At 46.0% G+C, this 19,657-nt stretch overlaps 1 protein-coding gene across 7 annotated transcripts in view; it reads left to right on the top strand.

The window, feature by feature from the left end:
* The window catches only part of LOC120308057 (catenin alpha-2), a 175,381-nt gene that overhangs the window by 44,145 nt on the left and 111,579 nt on the right, over positions 1–19,657 (top strand). For all 7 annotated transcript variants that reach the window (XR_005556729.1, XM_039343534.1, XM_039343529.1 and 4 more), the window contains exons 2-4: positions 991–1,083; positions 3,751–3,907; positions 5,316–5,516. Coding sequence is in view for 6 of the 7 variants with exons in the window: in XM_039343534.1 (XP_039199468.1) it covers positions 991–1,083; positions 3,751–3,907; positions 5,316–5,516 (451 nt within the window). In the remaining variant the exon portion in view is untranslated. The remainder of the gene's footprint in view (positions 1–990; positions 1,084–3,750; positions 3,908–5,315; positions 5,517–19,657) is intronic.

The following is a 19,657-nucleotide window of genomic DNA, read 5'->3' as shown; positions in this document are numbered from 1 at the left end:
GCTTGTCAGAAGATCGTAAAAGGAGATCACGTGACTACCCAGGACATGGTGACGGTTATAAATGTGAATCAGTTGCCAAGTGTCTGAATTTTATCATGCGACCCCTCAGGGATGCTGCAATGGTCGTAAGTGTGAAAAATGGTCATAAGTCCCTTTTTTCAGTTGTAAGATTTTAAGATTCACTTAACAACAGTACCATTAACTCAGGGGTCTTCAAACTTGGCCCTTTGATGACTTGTGGACTTCAACTCCCAGAATTCCTCAGCCAGCGTGCCTGGCTGAGGAATTCTGGGAGTTGAAGTCCACAGATCTTAAAGGCCTTGGTCAGGGGTCTTCAAACGTGGCCCTTTTATGACGTGGACTTCAACTCCCAGAATTCCTCAATCAGCGTGCCTGGCTGAGGAATTCTGGGAGTTGAAGTCCACAGATCTTAAAGGCCTTGGTCAGGGGTCTTCAAACTTGGCCCTTTTATGACTTGTGGACTTCAACTCCCAGAATTCCTCAGTCAGCGTGCCTGGCTGAGGAATTCTGGGAGTTGAAGTCCACAGATCTTAAAGGCCTTGGTCAGGGGTCTTCAAACTTGGCCCTTTTATGACTTGTGGACTTCAACTCCCAGAATTCCTCAGCCAGCATGCCTTAACAACTGTGGCAAAAAAGGGTCATAAAATGGGTCAAAACCCACTTCACAACTGCCTTGCTTAGCAGCGGAACTTTGTCATCGTTAATTGAGGCCTACCTGGATTTTCTTAAGTTGCAAACTGTGATTATAAATTATTGTAGTGGGTTTACAAAAGCCATTTTGCAGCTTAGTGGAATGTGTGGCTTTCTCAATTTTGGTCTTCACTTTGGAAAGGATGTGATCTAACTTTTTTTTTTTAAAAAAAAAATTCTCTATCCATCTTGCTCCGTTGCTTGCTTGCTTTGTCTTTATGGAGAAAAACACTCTTGATTTCCTGATTCTGAAATTGATTCTGCCACCTTTAATTGCAGGTTGCCAATTTGGCTTGTTCCATTTCCAACAATGAAGAAGGTGTGAAATTGGTCCGGATGGCAGCAACCCAGATTGATAGCTTATGCCCACAGGTGAGTCGTCTTTATATTATTATTTGGAGAGGGAGGGGAAATCTTTAGAGGTGTCTGTCGTATTATTATCTGAAATGGTCTCCTGCTTGAACAGGGGGTTGGACTAGAAGACCTCCAAGATCCCTTCCAACTCTTTTTTTTCCCTATCTTCTATGTTCTATTCTCCAAAGCGCCTGAAGGCAGGACAAGAAGCAACAGATGGAAACTCATCAAGGAGAAAACCAAACTAGAACTAAGGAGAAACTTCCTGACAGTTAGAACAATTAACCAGTGGAACAACCTGCCTCCAGAAGCGGTGAATGCTCCAACACTGGAAGTTTTTAAGAAGAGACTGGACAGCCATTTGTCTGAAATTGTGTAGAGTTTCCTGCTTGAGGTTGGACTAGAAGACCTCCAACTCTGTTATTCTGTTGTTCCTAAAGAGCAAAATATGTTTCCTGTGGAAAATAACCAGAATCATATGAATTTTGAGCTCTTCATTAGCATGCTTCTTTGTTTACAATGTCGCTTTGGTGTGATTGATGCTCTGCAGCTTTCACGTCTGCAACATGGCCCACAATAAAAACACAATAAAAAATCAGTAAAGACGTCAGTGCAGTACAGTGTTCACGGCACTGCGTCTTACTAAGGGCAACAATATTAATCAATTTTATTTACACATACAAATAATTTATAGGCTACCTGACTTCCAGTGAAGCCAGGTGGCTTACAGTTAAAATAATAATAAGAAGAATTTGACAAAAGAAAAAAAATCATAAGCAGCTTGGAGAGAGTTATGTAAACAAGTAAAAAAAACCCCATCTAATTTGGGTTCAATTATTAACCTGCTCCCCCAATCTAGAAGAATACTCAGATCTTCAGCAGCTTCCATCCAGGTCTCTAGAAAAATGTCATTCCAGAGGACAGATGGAAAAGATCTGGGTCCTAAGCCCCCCCTAGATAATAGTGCAGAATTGTAGGAAGAGACTCTAGAAAGAGTGCAGAGAAGAGTAACAAAGATGATCAAAGGACTGGAGGCTAAAATGTATAAAGAACAATTGCTGGAATTAAGTACGTCTCATCTAATGAAAAGAAGGACTAGGGGTGACACAATAGCAGTCTTCTAATATCTCAGGGGCTGCCCCCAAAAAGAGAGGGGGTGGTCAAGGTGTTTTTCCAAAGCACCTGAAGGCAGGACAAGAAGCAACGGATGGAAACTAACGGAAGAGAGAAGCAACCTAGAACTAAGGAGAAATTTCCTGACAGTTAGAACAATTAACCAGTGGAACAACCTGCCTCCAGAAGCGGTGAATGCTCCAACACTGGACGTTTTTAAGAAGAGACTGGACGGCCATTTGTCTGAAATGGTGTAGGGTTCCTGCCTGAGCAGGGGGTTGGACTAGATGACCTCCAAGGTCCCTTCTAACTCTATTATTATTGTTGTTGCTGTTGTTTGATGCGATCGTGTAAGGTGCTCACTAGGCTCAATTCTACCGGACGGAAGAAACATCTGGACAAAGGAAGTCCCTCAAATCTTGTCCCCGAATGTGGAATCTTGTCCAGATGTGCTTTTCAAAAGGCAACTGGACTTTCTTGTTTCTTTGTTTTTTTAAATTATTCTTTTTTCCTTGAAGACATTTCGCTTCTCATCCAAGATGCTTCTTCAGTTCTGACTGAATGGTGGAAGGTGGAAGGATTTATATCCCCTGCAGTCCTCTAGTCATTTGCACTCTCTCTGAGAATCGTTAAGGCCCCTTGAAGGTTTATCTGTGCCCCCAGGGTCACCTGAATAGTGTAAATGACTGTGAAACCCTCTTGGAACTGATGAAATTCATAACCTGAAAACCGTAACCTGGATGACTGAGAATCTCCATAGATATTTCATGAATGAGTTCTTCCCTCTTCAGCAGGGGTCCCCAAACCTGGACACCTCAAGGCTTGTGGACTTCAACTCCCAGAATTCCTCAACCAACCAAACTTGTCCACTTGAAGGCTGGTGGACTTCAACTCCCAGAATTCCTCAGCAAGCCAAACCTGTCCACTTGAAGGCTTGTGGATTTCAACTCCCAGAATTCCTCAGCCAGCCATACCTGTCCACTTGAAGGCTGGTGGACTTCAACTCCCAGAATTCCTCAGCAAGCCATACCTGTCCACTTGAAGGCTGGTGGACTTCAACTCCCAGAATTCCTCAGCAAGACAAACCTGTCCACTTGAAGGCTGGTGGACTTCAACTCCCAGAATTCCTCAACCAACCAAACCTGTCCACTTGAAGGCTGGTGGACTTCAACTCCCAGAATTCCTCAGCCAGCCAAATCTGTTCACTTGAAGGCTGGTGGACTTCAACTCCCAGAATTCCTCAGCCATCCAAACCCGGCCATTTGAAGGCTGGTGGACTTCAACTCCCAGAATTCTTCAGGCAGCCAAACCCGGCCATTTGAAGGCTGGTGGACTTCAACTCCCAGAATTCCTCAGCCAACCAAACCCGGCCACTTGAATGCTTGTGGACTTCAACTCCCAGAATACCTCAGCCAGCCAAACCTGTCCACTTGAAGGCTTATGGACTGGCTTGCTGAGGAATTCTGGGAGTTGAAGTTCACCAGCTTCAAGTGGCCCAATTTGGAGCCCCCTTGCCCTTGAGAACGGGATGTCCTGTTACTGCTATTCACAAGAGCCCTTTCCATCTTGTAGGTGATAAATGCAGCTCTGACCTTGGCTGCCAGACCTCAGAGCAAAGTGGCCCAAGACAACATGGATGTCTTCAAAGACCAGTGGGAGAAGCAGGTGCGAGTCCTCACTGAGGCCGTGGATGACATCACCTCTGTGGATGATTTCCTGTCCGTCTCAGGTATTTTGCTGGAAATATCGGTCGCTGAATATAGGAGCCGTTCAGAAGAGCAGGCAGGACATTGAAGGATGATACGGAAGAGCCAGGTTTTATATCCATTGTTGTTGTTGTTAGTTGCGAAGTGGTGTCCGACCCATCGCGACCCCATGGACAATGTTCCTTCAGGTCTTCCTGTCCTCTACCATCTTCTGGAGTCCATTTAAGCTCACGCCTACTGCTTCAGTGACTCCATCCAGCCATCTCATTCTCTGTCGTCCCCTTCTATTTCCCTCAATCTTTCCCAGCATTAGGCCCTTCTCCAGGGAGTCCTTCCTTCTCATTAGGTGGCCAAAGTACTTGAGTTTCAACTTCAGGATCTGGCCTTCTAAAGAGCAGTCAGGGTTGATCTCCTCCAGGACTGACCGGTTTGATCGCCTTGCAATGTAGGGGACTCGCGGGAGCCTTCTCCAGCACCACAGTTCAAAGGCCTCACATAGGAGATCATTTTAGCCCACTCCCTATGTCTCAGTCCAATGCAGGAACAGACGTAGTCCTCGACTTACAAAGGGTTGCTTAGTGATTGTTCATAGTTACGACAGACACCCCCAAAAGGATGGGACCAGCTTATCTGAGGGACCCTCTCTTGCCAGTCACATCCAGGGGACCCACTAGAGCAAGGAGGCAAAGAATATTGTGGGTCCCGTCCCGTAAGGAGGTACACTTGGCGGGACCCCAAGGCCTTTTCCGTGGTGGCTCCCTCTCTCTGGAACATCATCCCTGCAGAGGTTAGACTGGCCCCCAATTCTGACACTCTTGTGGAAGGCCCTGAAGATGTGGGATGGAGCCCATTAAATGGCTGGTATGAGTGTCTGTTGTCACCGGGATGAGTGGCTCTGTGTGTGTGTGTGTGTGTGTGTGTGTGTTTTATTTTTATTTTTTCTGCTTTGTGTTTGTCTTATTTGTAAGCCGCCTAAAGTTGCGGCGAGCAAATAGGTGGTTCTTGACTTACAACAGTTCATTTATTGACCATTCAAAGTTCACAACAGCACAGAGAAAAGCCATTTATGACCTTTTTCCCCACACCTACGACCATTGCAGGTCACGTGATCAAAATGCAGGCGCTAGGCATCTGACTCGTATTTATGACAGTCGCAGTTTCCCGGGGTGGGGGTGTCACGTGATCCCTTTTTGCGACCTCCTGACAAGCAAAGGCTAGGGGGAAAAGCTGGATTCACTTAGCAACCGGATTACTAAGTTAGCGCTTGCGGCGGTTCGCTTAGCAACTTTGGCAAGAAGGAAAGGTCATAAAATGGGGCAAAATTTTGCTCTCTCGCTGAGGAATGGGAATTTTGCGATTGTAAGCCGAGGAGCCACATGTATCGTTGATGGAACCCCGTTTATGAATCTCCACGGCCATGTTTTGTTACAGAAAATCACATCCTGGAGGATGTCAACAAATGTGTGATTGCGCTACAGGAAGGTGACGTTGACACCTTGGACAGAACCGCCGGGGCGATTCGAGGCCGTGCCGCCCGGGTGATCCACATCATCAATGCCGAGATGGAGAATTACGAAGCCGGGGTTTACACCGAGAAAGTGTTAGAAGCCACAAAGCTGCTTTCTGAGACAGGTAAGTGTGTGGGTAGGAAATATACTGTGAATTATGGTTCAGAAGCTTTCGTTTTGTGACACCTGGATTAACTGGTAAAATAGGAAGAGTCTGTACTGGTCCTCTTCCATACATCTCCTCTCCTGATTTGGCCTCAAAAAGGTGCTAAAAATTTGTGTTTCCCCTAGGCCAGGGGTAGGCAACCTTGGCTCTTTTATGACTCGTGGACTTCAACTCCCAGAATTCCTGAGCAAGCCATGCTGAGGGGAACGGGAGAGGTTTCCAAGCTGAGCCATGCTGGCTCAGGAATTCTGGGAGTTGAAGTCCACAAGTCATAAAGCGGCCAAGGCCTAGGCCAGAGGTAGGCAATCTTGGCTCTTTTATGACTCGTGGACTTCAACTCCCAGAATTCCTGAGCCAGCCATGCTGAGGGGAAAGGGAGAGGTTTCCAAGCTGAGCCATGCTGGCTCAGGAATTCTGGGAGTTGAAGTCCACGAGTCATAAAAGAGCTAAGGTTGTCTACTCTTGCCTTAGGCGTTGTGAAATGGATTTTCACGAGACCCAGATATGGGTTGTGTTGTGTTGTGTTGTGCGGGGTGTTGTTCATTACATTTGCTGCTTGGTTGTTTTGTTTTGAATTGTGGTTTCCTTCCCTGAATGAGACGGCTAATGGGAAGCTGTATCCGTTGAATTAAACCGACAAATTAGCTTTCACTTTTCATTAGATCAAATCGTAGGGACTGAGTGGCGTGTGTCGGGTGTGGATTGGCGTATTCTTCAGGAACTGTCCAAAATATTTCACCGTTGCTTATTAGTAATTCTGAGACTTCTAATCCTCCTGGGCTTGAAGATTCGTGTCCCCAACGCTTTGTTCTAAAAACAAAAATAAACGGATTGGATTTTGAAGGACTTGGCTCAGAGGACAAAATGGCAAAGTTCTGTATTGTTGCTATAAAAACTACATGTAGCTGAAGCCTGTAGAAGTCAAATTTGACTCAATTTCCTTTTTTCCTTTGTTCTTCTCTTTCTTCCTCCCTTCCTTTCCCTTCCCTTCCTCCATCCATCTATCCATCAGTTTCTTCTTTCTTTCCTTCCTTCCCTTCCATCCATCCAACACTCCCATCCTTACTTCATTCCTTTCCCCTCTCTCCCCTTTTATCCATCCATCCATCCATCCCTCTCTTCCTTCTTTCTTTTCCTCCCATCCATGTATCATTCCCTTCCTTCCTTCCTTCTTTCCTCCCTCCTTCCACTTCTCTTCTCATCATCCCTTCCACTCCCCATCTGTCCGTCCATCCATCCATCCCTCTCTTCCTTCTTTCTTTTCCTCCCATCCATGTATCATTCCCTTCCTTCTTTCCTTCCTTCCTTCCTTGCTTGCTTCTTTCCTCCCTCCTTCCACTTCTCTTCTCATCATCCCTTACACTTCCCTTCCCATCTGTCTGTCTGTCCATCCATCCATCCCTCTCTTCTTTCTTTCATTCCTCCCCTCCATATATCATTCCCTTCCTTCCTTCCTTCTTTCCTCCCTCCTTCCACTTCTCTTCTCATCATCTCTTCCACTCCTCTTCCCATCCATCCATCCATCCATCCATTCATTCATCTCTCTCTTCCTTCTTTTCCTTCCTTCCTTTCATCCATCCATTGCTCCCTTCCTTCCTTCCTCCCTCCCTCCCTTCTTCCTTCCTTCCTTCCTCCCTCCTTCCCTCCCTCCCTCCCTCCCCCTATTTTGATATGAAATTAATGTTTGATGAATTAAACAGAATTAAAAGCAGGCAGTTCACCACCCCAAAGGACTCTTTTGTGAATTAGGCCTTTTCTCCTCCTTCCTCAGTAGCACATCCAGGAGAGAAAGGCGTTTTCTCTCTAACAGAGTGACTTTTTCAGCCAGAGAATAATGGAAGGAGCCATTCAGCTAAACCACACAAACTGAAGCTTTTTTCTTCTCTCTGTTGCCTTTAAAAAAAAAAAAACGTAATCAAGGGCTCTGTAACCTATTTGCTCTGTCATTCAGAGATGAACTATTTCCCTGCCGACACTCTTATTGCTTCTGCCCACTGTGATTGTGCATGCGTATTACCGAATTGCAATGCATGCGTGCACTTATTGTATATTTATTATTAAATTTCCTAATGAGTTAAGATAGTTAAAATGTACCTGATGGGCTCTTCTAAAAGTGGCCTTACGTAAGTTGTATGAACCATAGTTTAAAACAGTGGTTCTCAACCTTTTTAATGCCGCGACCCCCAACCGGTCGTAAGTCGAGGACTACTCAACCGGTCGTAAGTCGAGGACTACTCAACTGGTGCAGCACCGTTTGCAGAATGGGACTTTTGGCGGGCTCAGCAGGGCAGAGACAGCCTGGACAATTCTTATTGGCTTTTGAAAGCCAGTAGAATTAGACTCTATTTAAGAGAGTCTATTCTATTGGTTTTCAAAAACCAATAGAATAAAAGAGAGTAGCACAGCTAAGGAAAAGGGGGAAAAATGGCAGACTGTGTTGTTTGGCGACCCCCGTGAAATGGTCATTCGACCCCAAATGGGGTCCCGACCCACAGGTTGAGAACCACTGGTTTAAAAGAAAGTTAGCAATCCTACCAATGGGACCTGGTGATTAGTCACAAGTGGGAAGGTCTAGAAACCAGGATCACTGTCTCCTTATTGGTGAATGAGGAGGACTTTTCAGTTTTTGTGGGCAGGACGTATCCTTAACCATACAGGTAATCTTCGTGTCAACGCTGCTAACATCGGATGTTTTTGCATTGACAACAGTTGGCGATGTAGCCATTTTCTTCTTTTCGTTTTTAGAGTTAGATGACGCTGGGGAGAGGTAGGGAGAGAGTCCAGCTAAACATAACAACACTGAACCTAGCATGAGAACCAAGGTTGTTGAAATAAGAGATGATAAAGAATTGGCGGGCTGGAGAACTGGAAGGAAAGCCTGCATTTCAAGCTAATTGGGGAATGTGATTTATGACTGCTAATTGGAGGAGGGAATTGTGCTTTGATACTATGTGCTCAGGGGAGGAGAATCCAGTTTTTGGCTTTGATTATGTTAGTGCCAAAGTTATTCTACTCGAATTTTACATTTGAATATTTAAAAAGCAATGTGGTGACTGGGTTACAATAGTCCAATAACAAAATCTTAGTGCAAATCTCAGGTTACAACCTCAAATATTTATTCTCTTTTCCCCTTAACATTTACTGTCTCATATTCAGGTTGGTACATTTCTAATTATATCAACTCAATAAGAACATCATTATTACATTTATCAATAAAATTTTAGCTGATACATACCTTAATTACATTCAGTCTTCATCAACAATCCATATCCTGTTATTAATTTTTACTCAATTTGTAATTTCTTATCAATATTCCAATTTGACCTTTGATATTTATAATTTTCAGACTTTGGGTAACCAACATTTCCCTTATCTCACTTCATAACAAACTATAATATCCAAAATACACATTTTGTCTATTTGAATATAATCTTGTCCTATTTCCTAAGAGTTATCTATTTCCCACCATATTGAATCATCTACTTAATATCACAACATCCCCTTTAACAAATCAAAACCATTATATATATATTGCCTGGGTTAATCAATAAATCCAACATATTCATAGTATTTACCTTTCTTTTCCCTTTTAGGTCTAATTTTTAAATATTAAGCCGATAAAAATCCTTATTTTCAACTAGTTTCCAAATATTATCAATCTAATAACCAAAATTTGCCTTATCTCAACATCTCCCTTTAACCGTCTAATTCAGACATATCAAACGCAAGGCCTGGGGGATGGATGCGGCCCGCAAAGTTGTTTCATGTGGCCCGTGAAGCCATCCTGGAAACAGAGAGGGAACGGCCCCCGCTGCCTTGGCCCTGGCCCAGGCCAGCCGGGAGCCAATGTACAATTTTATGGTGGCCATCTATGCTGAAACGCATTCAGTCTTAGCTCCACAAGGCCGTCCGGAAACAGCGAGGAACCAGCCCCTGCCGTGTTCGGCCTCGCCCACTGGGTGCATGCTGGGGAGGTGTCACCCTTTGTGAGGACTGAAGAAATGCACCATTGCCTGGAAGTGGCCAGCAAATGGCCCTTGCCTGCTTCACATATCCAGCTTGATGGGCTCTGCCCCGGTCCCCCCCCCCTTCTGCCAGAGACCCTCAGATCTGTCCCACTCCTGCCCAGGCCCCCACAGGCACCCTTGATACGAACGATGTAGAGCTGGCCACGCCCACCCAGTAGGCCACACCCATTCCATCCACACCCACCCAGTAGGCCGCACCCACCCTGGCCACACCCACCCGGCCCCCCAAGGGCAACCACAATGCTGATGCAGCCCTCAATGAAATTGAGTTTGACACCCCTGCTCTAATTGACAATATAAAATCCCCTCTAATGGCAACGGACTCATATTTATGACGTTTGCAGGATCCCCCGGCTCACTTGATCCCTTTTTGCGACCTGATTCACTTAAAAATTGCAGTGATTCGCTTAACGACCGTGGCAAAGAAAGGTCACAAAACGAGGCAAAACTCCCTTAACAACTTTCTCATGGAGCGACGGAAAATTTGGGGCTCAGTTGCGGTCGTATGCCGAGGACTCCCTGAGCTTTCTGTCTTTTGACAATTCGAATGGATGATTTGATGATTTGAATTGACCCACCGTTAGACTTCACAAATAAATTGGAGGTATTACACCTCTACGTACCTCTGCAAGTTTGTCTCCCGGGTTAATTTTATTCCTTATCATTCTTCCTGGCTCTTCTCCAGCAAGGATACTATTTTCTTAATCCTGAATATTTCTTTTTTTCTGCATTCTCTACTTTTGCGGTTAACCGTTCACGTTGCCGCCAAAGCTTTGGGCGATGCATCCAAATATGTTTTCCTGACATTATGTTGGCCTCCGCACGCCAGGCTCCTTCACCGTTTCCACCAGCCCCACCAGGATCGCATTTGTCTTTTGAGTGGACCAGATGTTCTCTCTCGTCCTGTGGTACGGTCTGTCATCCAGATGTGGCTTCCCTCAGCATCGCAGTATGACGGTTCCATCTGCTGTTTGATGCTCAGATGCTCTGCTCCAGATACTTTGAGCAATTTGCCAGATGTCAGGCTACAAACCCAGCATGACTATGAATCTCTTCTTTCAGAAACACCAGCCCAATGTTAATCAGACACCAGACAGGAGTCTGGAAGTACCTCGCTGGCTTGGTTCTAGCAATGAGACAGAAGCCCACAGAGCTCAAGTTAACCAGCATGACCATATTTCCAACGCTTGGTCCTCTTCTCTAAGACCAAGATCAGGTTTCTCCCATTCACTTCTGCTTTTAGCCAAGTGAATGACAACAAACGTGAAGGCTTCGTTTTGAACTAACCAAGCATCCATGCCCTGAAGATATTGAAGGCAATACCCTGACATGCCATCCTCATACCGTCATGGACAAATGGTTGTCCAATCTTTCCTTGAAAATCTCCAGTGATGGAGCACCCACCATTGTCCCATTGATTAATTGTTGATTAATTGTTCTCATTGTCAAGAAGTGTCTCCGTAATTCCAGGTAGGAACTGCCTTTTATGAACTTCCATCCATTGCCTTGCTCCCAGAGGCTGGCCCGTTACTAGTTGTGGGAGACAAAAATATAGCCCCCCTCCTCATATAACGAGATGAGGCTGGAGCAAACTGAGATAGGCCCCATAGTAGTGATTTAAAACAAAGCTTTAACTGGAACTCTATACTGTTTCATGATACGGACGTATTATTTGTAATCTGCTGAGCTTTGTGCAATATGAAATTGCAAAGTAGATAGTTCTATGTATATTTGGAATGTGAGTATTATAACCATGGGAGAAGAGGAACTGAAAGTAGCTGGTGGATGCGGGTTCCAATGTACACAGGTATATGTGGAAAGTTATGTTCAGCAGAAGGTCAGCAGGAGATCAGTAAAAGGTCAGCAGGTCAGCAAAAGTCAGTGGACCATCTGGCTACAGTCTTAGAATGAGAAAGGGTATAAAGAGCTGGGACTGGACCTGATTGATTTGCCATTGGCCTATAGCTGTCCTTTTGGAATCTGCTATGCCATATGGTCCTCATTGCAATGGGCTGTTATTGTAGGTGATGTTGTGTTATTATGCTTGCTATGTTCCAAATTATTCGCAAAATAAACCTCTAAATCTTAAAGTAAGAATTATTGTTTTGTGTTGCTGTCTCTCGTCTTTTTCATTGTTTTTTTCCACGACATAGTCTAAATCAGTGGTTCTCAACCTTTTTAATGCCGCGACCCCCAACCGGTCGTAGGTTGAGGACTACTCAACCGGTCGTAAGTCGAGGACTACTCAACTGGTGCAGCACTGTTTGCAGAATGGGACTTTTGACGGGCTCAGGAGGGCAGAGACTGCCTGGACAATTCCTATTGGCTTTTGAAAGCCAATAGAATTAGACTCTATTCAAGAGAGTCTATTCTATTGGCTTTCAAAAGCCAATAGAATAAAAGGGAGTAGCACAGCTAAGGAAAAGGAGAAAAAAAATGGTGGACTGTGTTGTTTGGCGACCTCTGTGAAATGGTCGTTCGACCCCAAATGGGGTCCCGACCCACAGGTTGAGAACCACTGGTCTAAATGCTAAAGACTTTGCCTTCTCCAGGAGGCTGGGTGGCGTGGTCCATGGAGTCGCAAAGAGTCGGATACCACTTATTGACCCAACGACAGCAAATCGGTAAATAAAAGGATTTCCCTGTACGGGTAGAGTAGACGTGAATTTCAGTTTTGTGGCTGCTAGATATCTCAGCGTCTCAAGGATACCTATTGTCAGAAGTTCACGTTCCGTGTTCCAAATCTGAATTATGAGCAAATGGAGGCTGTAATGTCTGTTTATATGTGGAGGCGAGAGAGCTAATGGAATCGTCAATTCAAGTGGGAGTTTATTTCAAACTCTTTACCGTTCGTCTGAAGTTTGGGACAATGAGGAAATCTAATTAAATTCTCTAACTATCACGCGGAATAAGAAACATTTCAACGGCGTTTGAAAGGCTAAACGGCACCGTTCACTCCTCTGACAGTTTTTGAAGGGTGAAACAACTCCGCCGAACTTTGCCGCAGTTTCCGTGAACAAAAGTAAGATTATGGGAGTTTTATCTGAAAGAATCTGCCTTGGAGATAATTGTGTATGTGCAGGTAGTGCTCGGTGGACAACTACAATCGGAACCACAATTTTATGTTCTTAAGGAAGGCGGTTGTTACATTGAGTCACACTCAATTTTAGGATCTTTTTCGGCCACAGTTGTTAACTGAGTCATTGCAAATGTGAAGTGAATGATTGTGGTTTGTTAAGCAAATCCAGCCCCCCTCATTGACTTAGCAAATGGTGAACATAACAACCCTGGGATGCTGCAATTGCCATAAATATATTTACTTTTTTAAAAAGGGGATCTAGCACCACCAGAAGAGGATATTTATTGAGTTGTGGGGAGTCCTTGGAGCTTTCTGAGCTTGGATGTTTTGTTGCAGACGTTTCACAACCTAAATAGGTAGCATCATCAGTGCTGGAAGGGGGTGGGGTTTACTCTGGGTTTATATACTTGCACTTCATATGAAGAGACCAAAGCCCACACCCTTCTAGCCTGGATGATATTAGCTAGTTAGATGAACATCTGCAAGAAAACAACCAAGTTTTCTTCCTCCTTCTCTCCACTCTGCAAACCCAACTTCCTTTTAGCATTGATGATGTTGCCCTAGTTGGGTAATAAAATCCTTCAATAAAAACCAAGGTCAGAGAGTACCAAGAACCCCACAGTTCTCCTCCTCCTCCTCCTCCTCCTCCTCTCTGCAAACCTCACTCCCTTTTAGCACTGATGATGTTGCCTAGCTGGGTAATCAAACAACCGAGCTCAAAGAGTACCAAGGACCACACGGAGATTTATTTATTTATTTATTTATTTATTTTCAAATATTTATATGCCGCCCAATCCCAAAGGACTCAGGGCGGCGTACAAAGTTAAAACAATGATAAAACAATAAAATAAAACAGTCATACCGCGAGTCCGATCATATCCCGGCCCCCCCTGGGGACATCAGCCCCAGGCCTGCCGGAACAGGAGAGTTTTAACGGCCTTCTTAAAGGCCGGCAGGGTGGGAGTAGTTCGAACCTCGGGGGGAAGTTGATTCCACCAGGTCGGAGCCACCACAGAAAAGGCCCTTCCCCGAGGGCCCGCCAGCCGACATTGTCTGGCCGACGGGACCTGAAGGAGGCCCAATCTATGGGACCTCACCGGTCTCTGGGAGCTGTGCGGCAGAATGCGGTCCTGTAAGTAACCTGGCCCTATCCCATGAAGGGCTTTGAAGGTGATAATCAACACCTTGAATTGCGTCCGGAGACCCACAGGAAGCCAGTGCAGCTCGCGGAGGATAGGTGACACGTGGGCCTACCTTGGCGCGCCCACAATCGCTCTCGCGGCTGCGTTCTGAACCAACTGCAGCCTCCGAACGCTCTTCAAGGGTAGCCCCATGTAGAGCGCGTTACAGTAATCCAGTCTTGAGGTGACAAGGGCATGAGTGACTGTGAGTAAAGCCTCCCGGTCCAAATAAGGCCGCAACTCATATAAGCTCATTTTTGCCATCTTATCTTATTCTTTCCGGTGTTGCAGTTCTGTTATTCTGATATACTGCTTTATTATTTTAGTCTTCTTACTCTAAGGAGGGGATATAAACTGATCAGCACCGTGAAGGCTTAGAATGGTACAGAAACACACACCCCCTCCCCACTAAATAAATAAATCAATAAGCAAGCCAGCTCAGGTTGGGTGTCAGCCAAGACTTCCTTGCTGCAGTTCCATTAAAATCTTCTAAAAGGCGAGTATTTGTACTCAAGTACTTAAGCGTCCGTATGAATTTAGTGTTAAGTTAAAATTAGCAGTTCTTAACATACCCAAGAAGGCTAGCATTAATGCAATTTGTTGGCCAATTTGCTTTTTACAAAACTAATTCTCAAAGATAAAAAAAAAAGAGCAGAGTAAGCATAAATAAAGCACAGCTGCCGCCATTACCTAGCATACTTATTACCCTCTCTCATAAAATTTGCATTATAATAAGGTTGATAACAGCTTCCTGATGAATACCAACCTCTTATTCAATTGGGGTTTTTTGGGGGGTTTTTTTTGTAAAAGTTAAAAAGTCCCAATGTAGATGTCCATTCATCAGCCACCTCCAAAAGGTAAACATTAGACCGTCTTTTTGCAAGAATGCTTTGGAATACAACACACACGAAATTCATGTGGTTGTGTTATTTCCGTCCTTGCCTGCTTTGGGCATCTTCAAACAGCGGGAGGAAAAAAAGATAAGGTAATGACAGCCTTACATCAAGGCAGTGTTTTTGTGGTGTTCTTTTATATCACAGTAACAAAAAGGAAGCAGAGATAAAATATAGAATCATAAGGCTGGAAAGGACCCCTGGAGATCTTCTAGTCCAGTGGTGGCGAACCTGTGGCACGCGTGCCAGAGGCGGCACTCAGAGCCCTCTCTGTGGGCACACGCGCCATGCCCTGGAGATGGCAACCGTCCCTCTTCAACCAGCTGCCCGCTAACTTGCCGAGCTCCCACGTGGCTGGATGCATCCCAGCATGGCAGGTTTCCTTCCTTCTCCCCATCCCATCCCTCCTGGCCTTGCATGCTCTCCTTTTCCCGGGCACAACCCACTGCATCGCCTCCTCAGCTGTCGGCCGGCCATCCAGCTCAGAGGTGGCTTCTCTGAACTGCTGGCGGTGGGCTGCAGAGCGCAAGAGTGGCGCCGGTCGAGGGGCCCGCAGGCTGTGGCTGCTTACGGACACTGTCGCTCCCAATGCGCTCGCTGATTTCTGTGTGCGGGGGCCATTGGTGTCAGGCACCAGCCGCCCCTTGCCCTGTGACAATGATACCCCCACCCTGCCCTGCCTTGCCCAACCTCACTCTGCAGGACGAGCCTCCTGCGCAATGCCCCACCTGCCAGAGACCCCCTGGATCTTCCCCAACCCTGCCCGGCCCCCACAGGCGTCCCTCCCCACGAGCAACATCGAGGTGACCATGCCCAGCTTGGCCACATCCACCCAGTCTGCCATGACCACAGCCATGCCCACCCAGTGGGCCATGCCCACCCGGCACCCAGCGATAAATAAGTGGGTTTTGGGTTGCAGTTTGGGCACTCGGGCTCTAAAAGGTTCGCCATCACTGATCTAGTCCATCCCAGACAATTGGTTGTCCAATCTTTTCTTGAAAACCTCCAGTGATGGAGCACCCACATCTCCGAGAAGCAAACTGTTCCGTTGATTAATCGTTCCTATTGTCAGGAAATTCCTCCTTATTTCTAGGTTGAATCTCTCTTTATTGAGCTTCCACCCATTGCTTCTTTCAGCTGCTTTGGAGAATAGGTCGACCTCCTTCTTCTCTGCGACAGCCCCTCATGTACAAGTAGCACTTGACGTACGAACCCAGTTGAGCCCAAACTTCTTGTCATTAAATGAGACATTTGTTAAGCCCATTTTATGACCTTTCTTGCCAGAGCTGTTGAGGGGAGTCACCGCAGTTGATCCGTTAGCAACCCGGTTGTTAAGTGAATCCCCCCATTGACTCGGCTTGTCAGACGGTCGCAAAAGGGGAATCACGTGACCGTGGGACCCTGCAACCATCATAAATAGGAGTCAGTCGCCAAGCGTCTGAATTTTGAACCTACGGTCGTGGGGATGCTGCAAAGGTCATAACTGCGAAAACGGTCACAAGTCACATTTTTCGTTGCTGCCGTAACTTTGAACAGTCACCAAACTAACCGTGGTAAGTCGAGGAATCTCTGTACTGGAAGACTGCTATCATGTCTCCCCTACGCCAGAGGTTCCCAACCTTTTGGGCACCAGGGACCGGTTCCGTGGAGAGAGGTTTTTCCGCGGACTGGAGGGCGTGTGGTTTTGCGTGCTGCCTGCATCCCATGGATGGGGCTTTGCTTGTTTGTGCGGACCGGTTGCTGGCATAACGCGGCCCAATACAGGTCCACAGACCGGAGGTTGGAGACCCTTGCCCTATGCCTTCTTTTCATTAAACTAAATATATTTAGTTCCCTTAAATCAGAGGTCCCCAATCTTTTGGGCATCAGGGACCGGTTCTGTGCAGAAAGGTTTTTTCCGCGGACCGGAGTGTGTGTGGTTTTGTGTGCTGCCTGCATCCCATGGAGGGGCTTTGGTTGATTTTTTTATTTTTTGTAAAAAAAAATTTTATTTTCGATTTTACATTACATCATAAAAAATACTTCAGATAAAGAGTAAAATAAATTTATACACATAACTTTCAGTATTGCTCACCCATTTCCCCCCAAACCGCATCCATCCTCTAACCTCTTCTCTCACTTCCCTCTTTCTCTCTTCTTCTTCACTCTCCCTCTTTCCTCCTTCTCCTTAACCTTCCTACTTACTTCTCCCCTTCCTCCTATCTTCTCATTCCGGATGCAATCCAGGGGAAATGCCCGGGCAATTCCTCTCTCCAAAATAAAACATAGTATTATACACAATGAAACTATTTCTACATATCTGAGCTATTTAACCTCCAACCCATCCTCCCCCCACCCCCTCCCCCCTCCCCCTCCCCCCCAACTTCCCAGAGCCAAGTACAGGGTTATACAAACATATTAAACATAATCTACTTAAGTTTACTAATGATACAATAACCAAAATCATACTAACCCTTAATTCTCTTCAAACTTTAACATCATAATTTTATAAACAAGTCCATTACTCATAAAATAAATGAAACTTTGTAGTTCCATATTTCTTCTGAACATATTCTATCCATCTTCTCCATTCATTAAAATATCTCTCTTGGGAGTGATCCTTTAAATAAGCAGAAATTTTAGCCATTTCTGCTAAATTAGAAACCTTAAATACCCATTCTTCTAAAGAAGGCACTGTCCTTCTTCCAATATTGACCCACCAATAATCTTGCTGCTGTTATTAAATTCAACATTAAAATAGAGCGGCTTTGGGTTGATTGTGCGGACCCGTTGCTGGCATGCTGCGGCCCAGTACCGGTCCATGGACCGGAGGTTGGGGACCCCTGCCTTAAATCATTGTGTGATTTAGTCTCCAGACCCCTAATCATCTTTGTCGCTCTTCTCTGCACTCTTTCTAAGACTGGTTGTGTCGATGTAGGTTGTATCCCTGGAGCTATTTGTGCGTCACTTCCACCGTATCACGTGGATGGAAGCAAGTGAGGGGGTCTCAGCCCGCCTACCTACTGAGGTACAGGTCGTCCTCGTATTACAACCGTTCATTTGGTGGGCATTCAAAGTTACAGAGGCATTGAAAAAAAAGTGATTAATGACCATTTTTCACACTTACGACCATTGCAGCACTCCGCACGGTCATGTGGTCAAAATTCAGACGCTTGGCAACTGACTCATATTTATGATGGTGGCAGCAATATCCCGGGGTCACGGGACCCCCTTTTGCAACCTTCTGGGAAGCCCGATTAGCTTCACAACAGTTTTACTAATTTAACTGCAGCGATCACATCACGACTGTGGCAACGCAGTTTGTAAAATGGGGCCAAAGTCACTTTTAGCCACTTTCTTGTTGAGCAGCAGCAATTATGGGCTCAGTTGTACTCGTAAATTAAGGACTACCTGTCTGGTTAAGGACACTTCTTGTGTCTCGGAGTCTTAGTGGACAATCACTTAAATAGGAGCCAGCCGTGTGCTGCAGCTGCCCAAAAAGCCAACACAGTGCTGGGCTGCATTAACAGAGGGATAGAATCAAGATCACGTGAAGTGTTAATACTACTTTACAAGGCCTTGGTAATGCCACACTTGGGACACCGGCATCCAGTTTTGGTCACCACGATGTAGAAAAGATGTTGAGACTCTAGAAAGAGGGCAGAGAAGAGCAACAAAGAGGATCAGGGGACAGGAAGTGCATGGATGTCACTTCTGGAAGTCCATTCCAGGCCTTGGAGGCCCAGGCCTTCATCCACGCAGAGAACTGGATGTTCAGGTATTTGAATCCCACCACTGGTCATAAATCACTCTTTTCAGTCCCGTTGTAACTTTGAACGGTCACTAAACGAATGGTCGTAAGTTGAGGGCTACCTGTAGACATATTCTGCACCGTCACTAAGTTACCTCCAACATGGGAACCACACTGGTCTCAGTCAAGGAGATTTCCTCCTGATACTCAGATGAAGTTCAAGATGCAGTTCAGTAGTGAGAAGGCCCCCAAAAAACGAATGTACAGGTGGTAGAGTAGATCAGAGGTCCCCAACCTTTTGGGCACCATCGACCGGTTCCTTGGAGAGAGGTTTTTCTGCGGACCGGAGGGGGCCTGTTTTCATGTACTGCCTGCATCCCGCGGATGGGGGTTTGCTTGTTTGTGCGGACCGGTTTCTGACATGCTGTGGCCCGGTGCCGGTCTACGAACCAGGGGTTGGGGACATCTGGAGTAGATGGTACCTGACTCAACATTAGCTGAGAGAGATCCAGTGCAGGGGTCCCCAGCCTATGGGTCGCAGCCCACTACCGGTCCATGGCCTATTTGCAGCTGGCCCACGTGCAACTGGGCCAACCGGCTGCACAGCCCTAATCACATGAACGTCGTAGGCACTCGCAGCCCCACTTGTGCACGTGTTGTGGGTGCTCGGGAGGGAGGGAAGAGAGGACGGCTTTGAGGGAGGGACGGGTGCACAAGCACCCGTTGCTCGCGTGAGTGAGGCCGAGAGCACCCATGACACTCGTGGTCCCATTTGAGTGAGCACTCAGGGCCTCACTTGCATGAGCGTCACGGATGCTCTCGGCCTCGCTCATGCAAGCAATGGCTGCTCCTGTACCTGCCCCTCCCACAAAACCATCTCCTCTTTCCTCCGTTCCCCCCCACACACACAGCCAGATCTCACCATTTCCCACCAAATTGTGACAGGATCTGAATTCTGACTGATGTTTCTTGCATTTGAGAAACCCAATTTACACCATTTTGAATTCAAGTATCTGACTTTGCCCAATTTGCACAAGACAAACTTGAGCATACAATTATTCAATTATTCCTACTTTGAACAAGCTGAATGCTAGTATTAGGTGGACCCATATACCAGGATGCACGTCTGCATGAACATCAGTCATTCTTCCCTTTCTCATGATTCCAGGCAAGAAGTTCTGGGTAATA

The sequence above is a fragment of the Crotalus tigris genome, unplaced genomic scaffold, assembly GCF_016545835.1.
Source record: "Crotalus tigris isolate CLP2741 ecotype Arizona unplaced genomic scaffold, ASM1654583v1 scf7180000017857.1083437, whole genome shotgun sequence".
Classification (NCBI taxonomy): Eukaryota; Metazoa; Chordata; class Lepidosauria; order Squamata; family Viperidae; genus Crotalus; species Crotalus tigris.
This window is presented reverse-complemented; position numbering and strand designations above follow the sequence as displayed.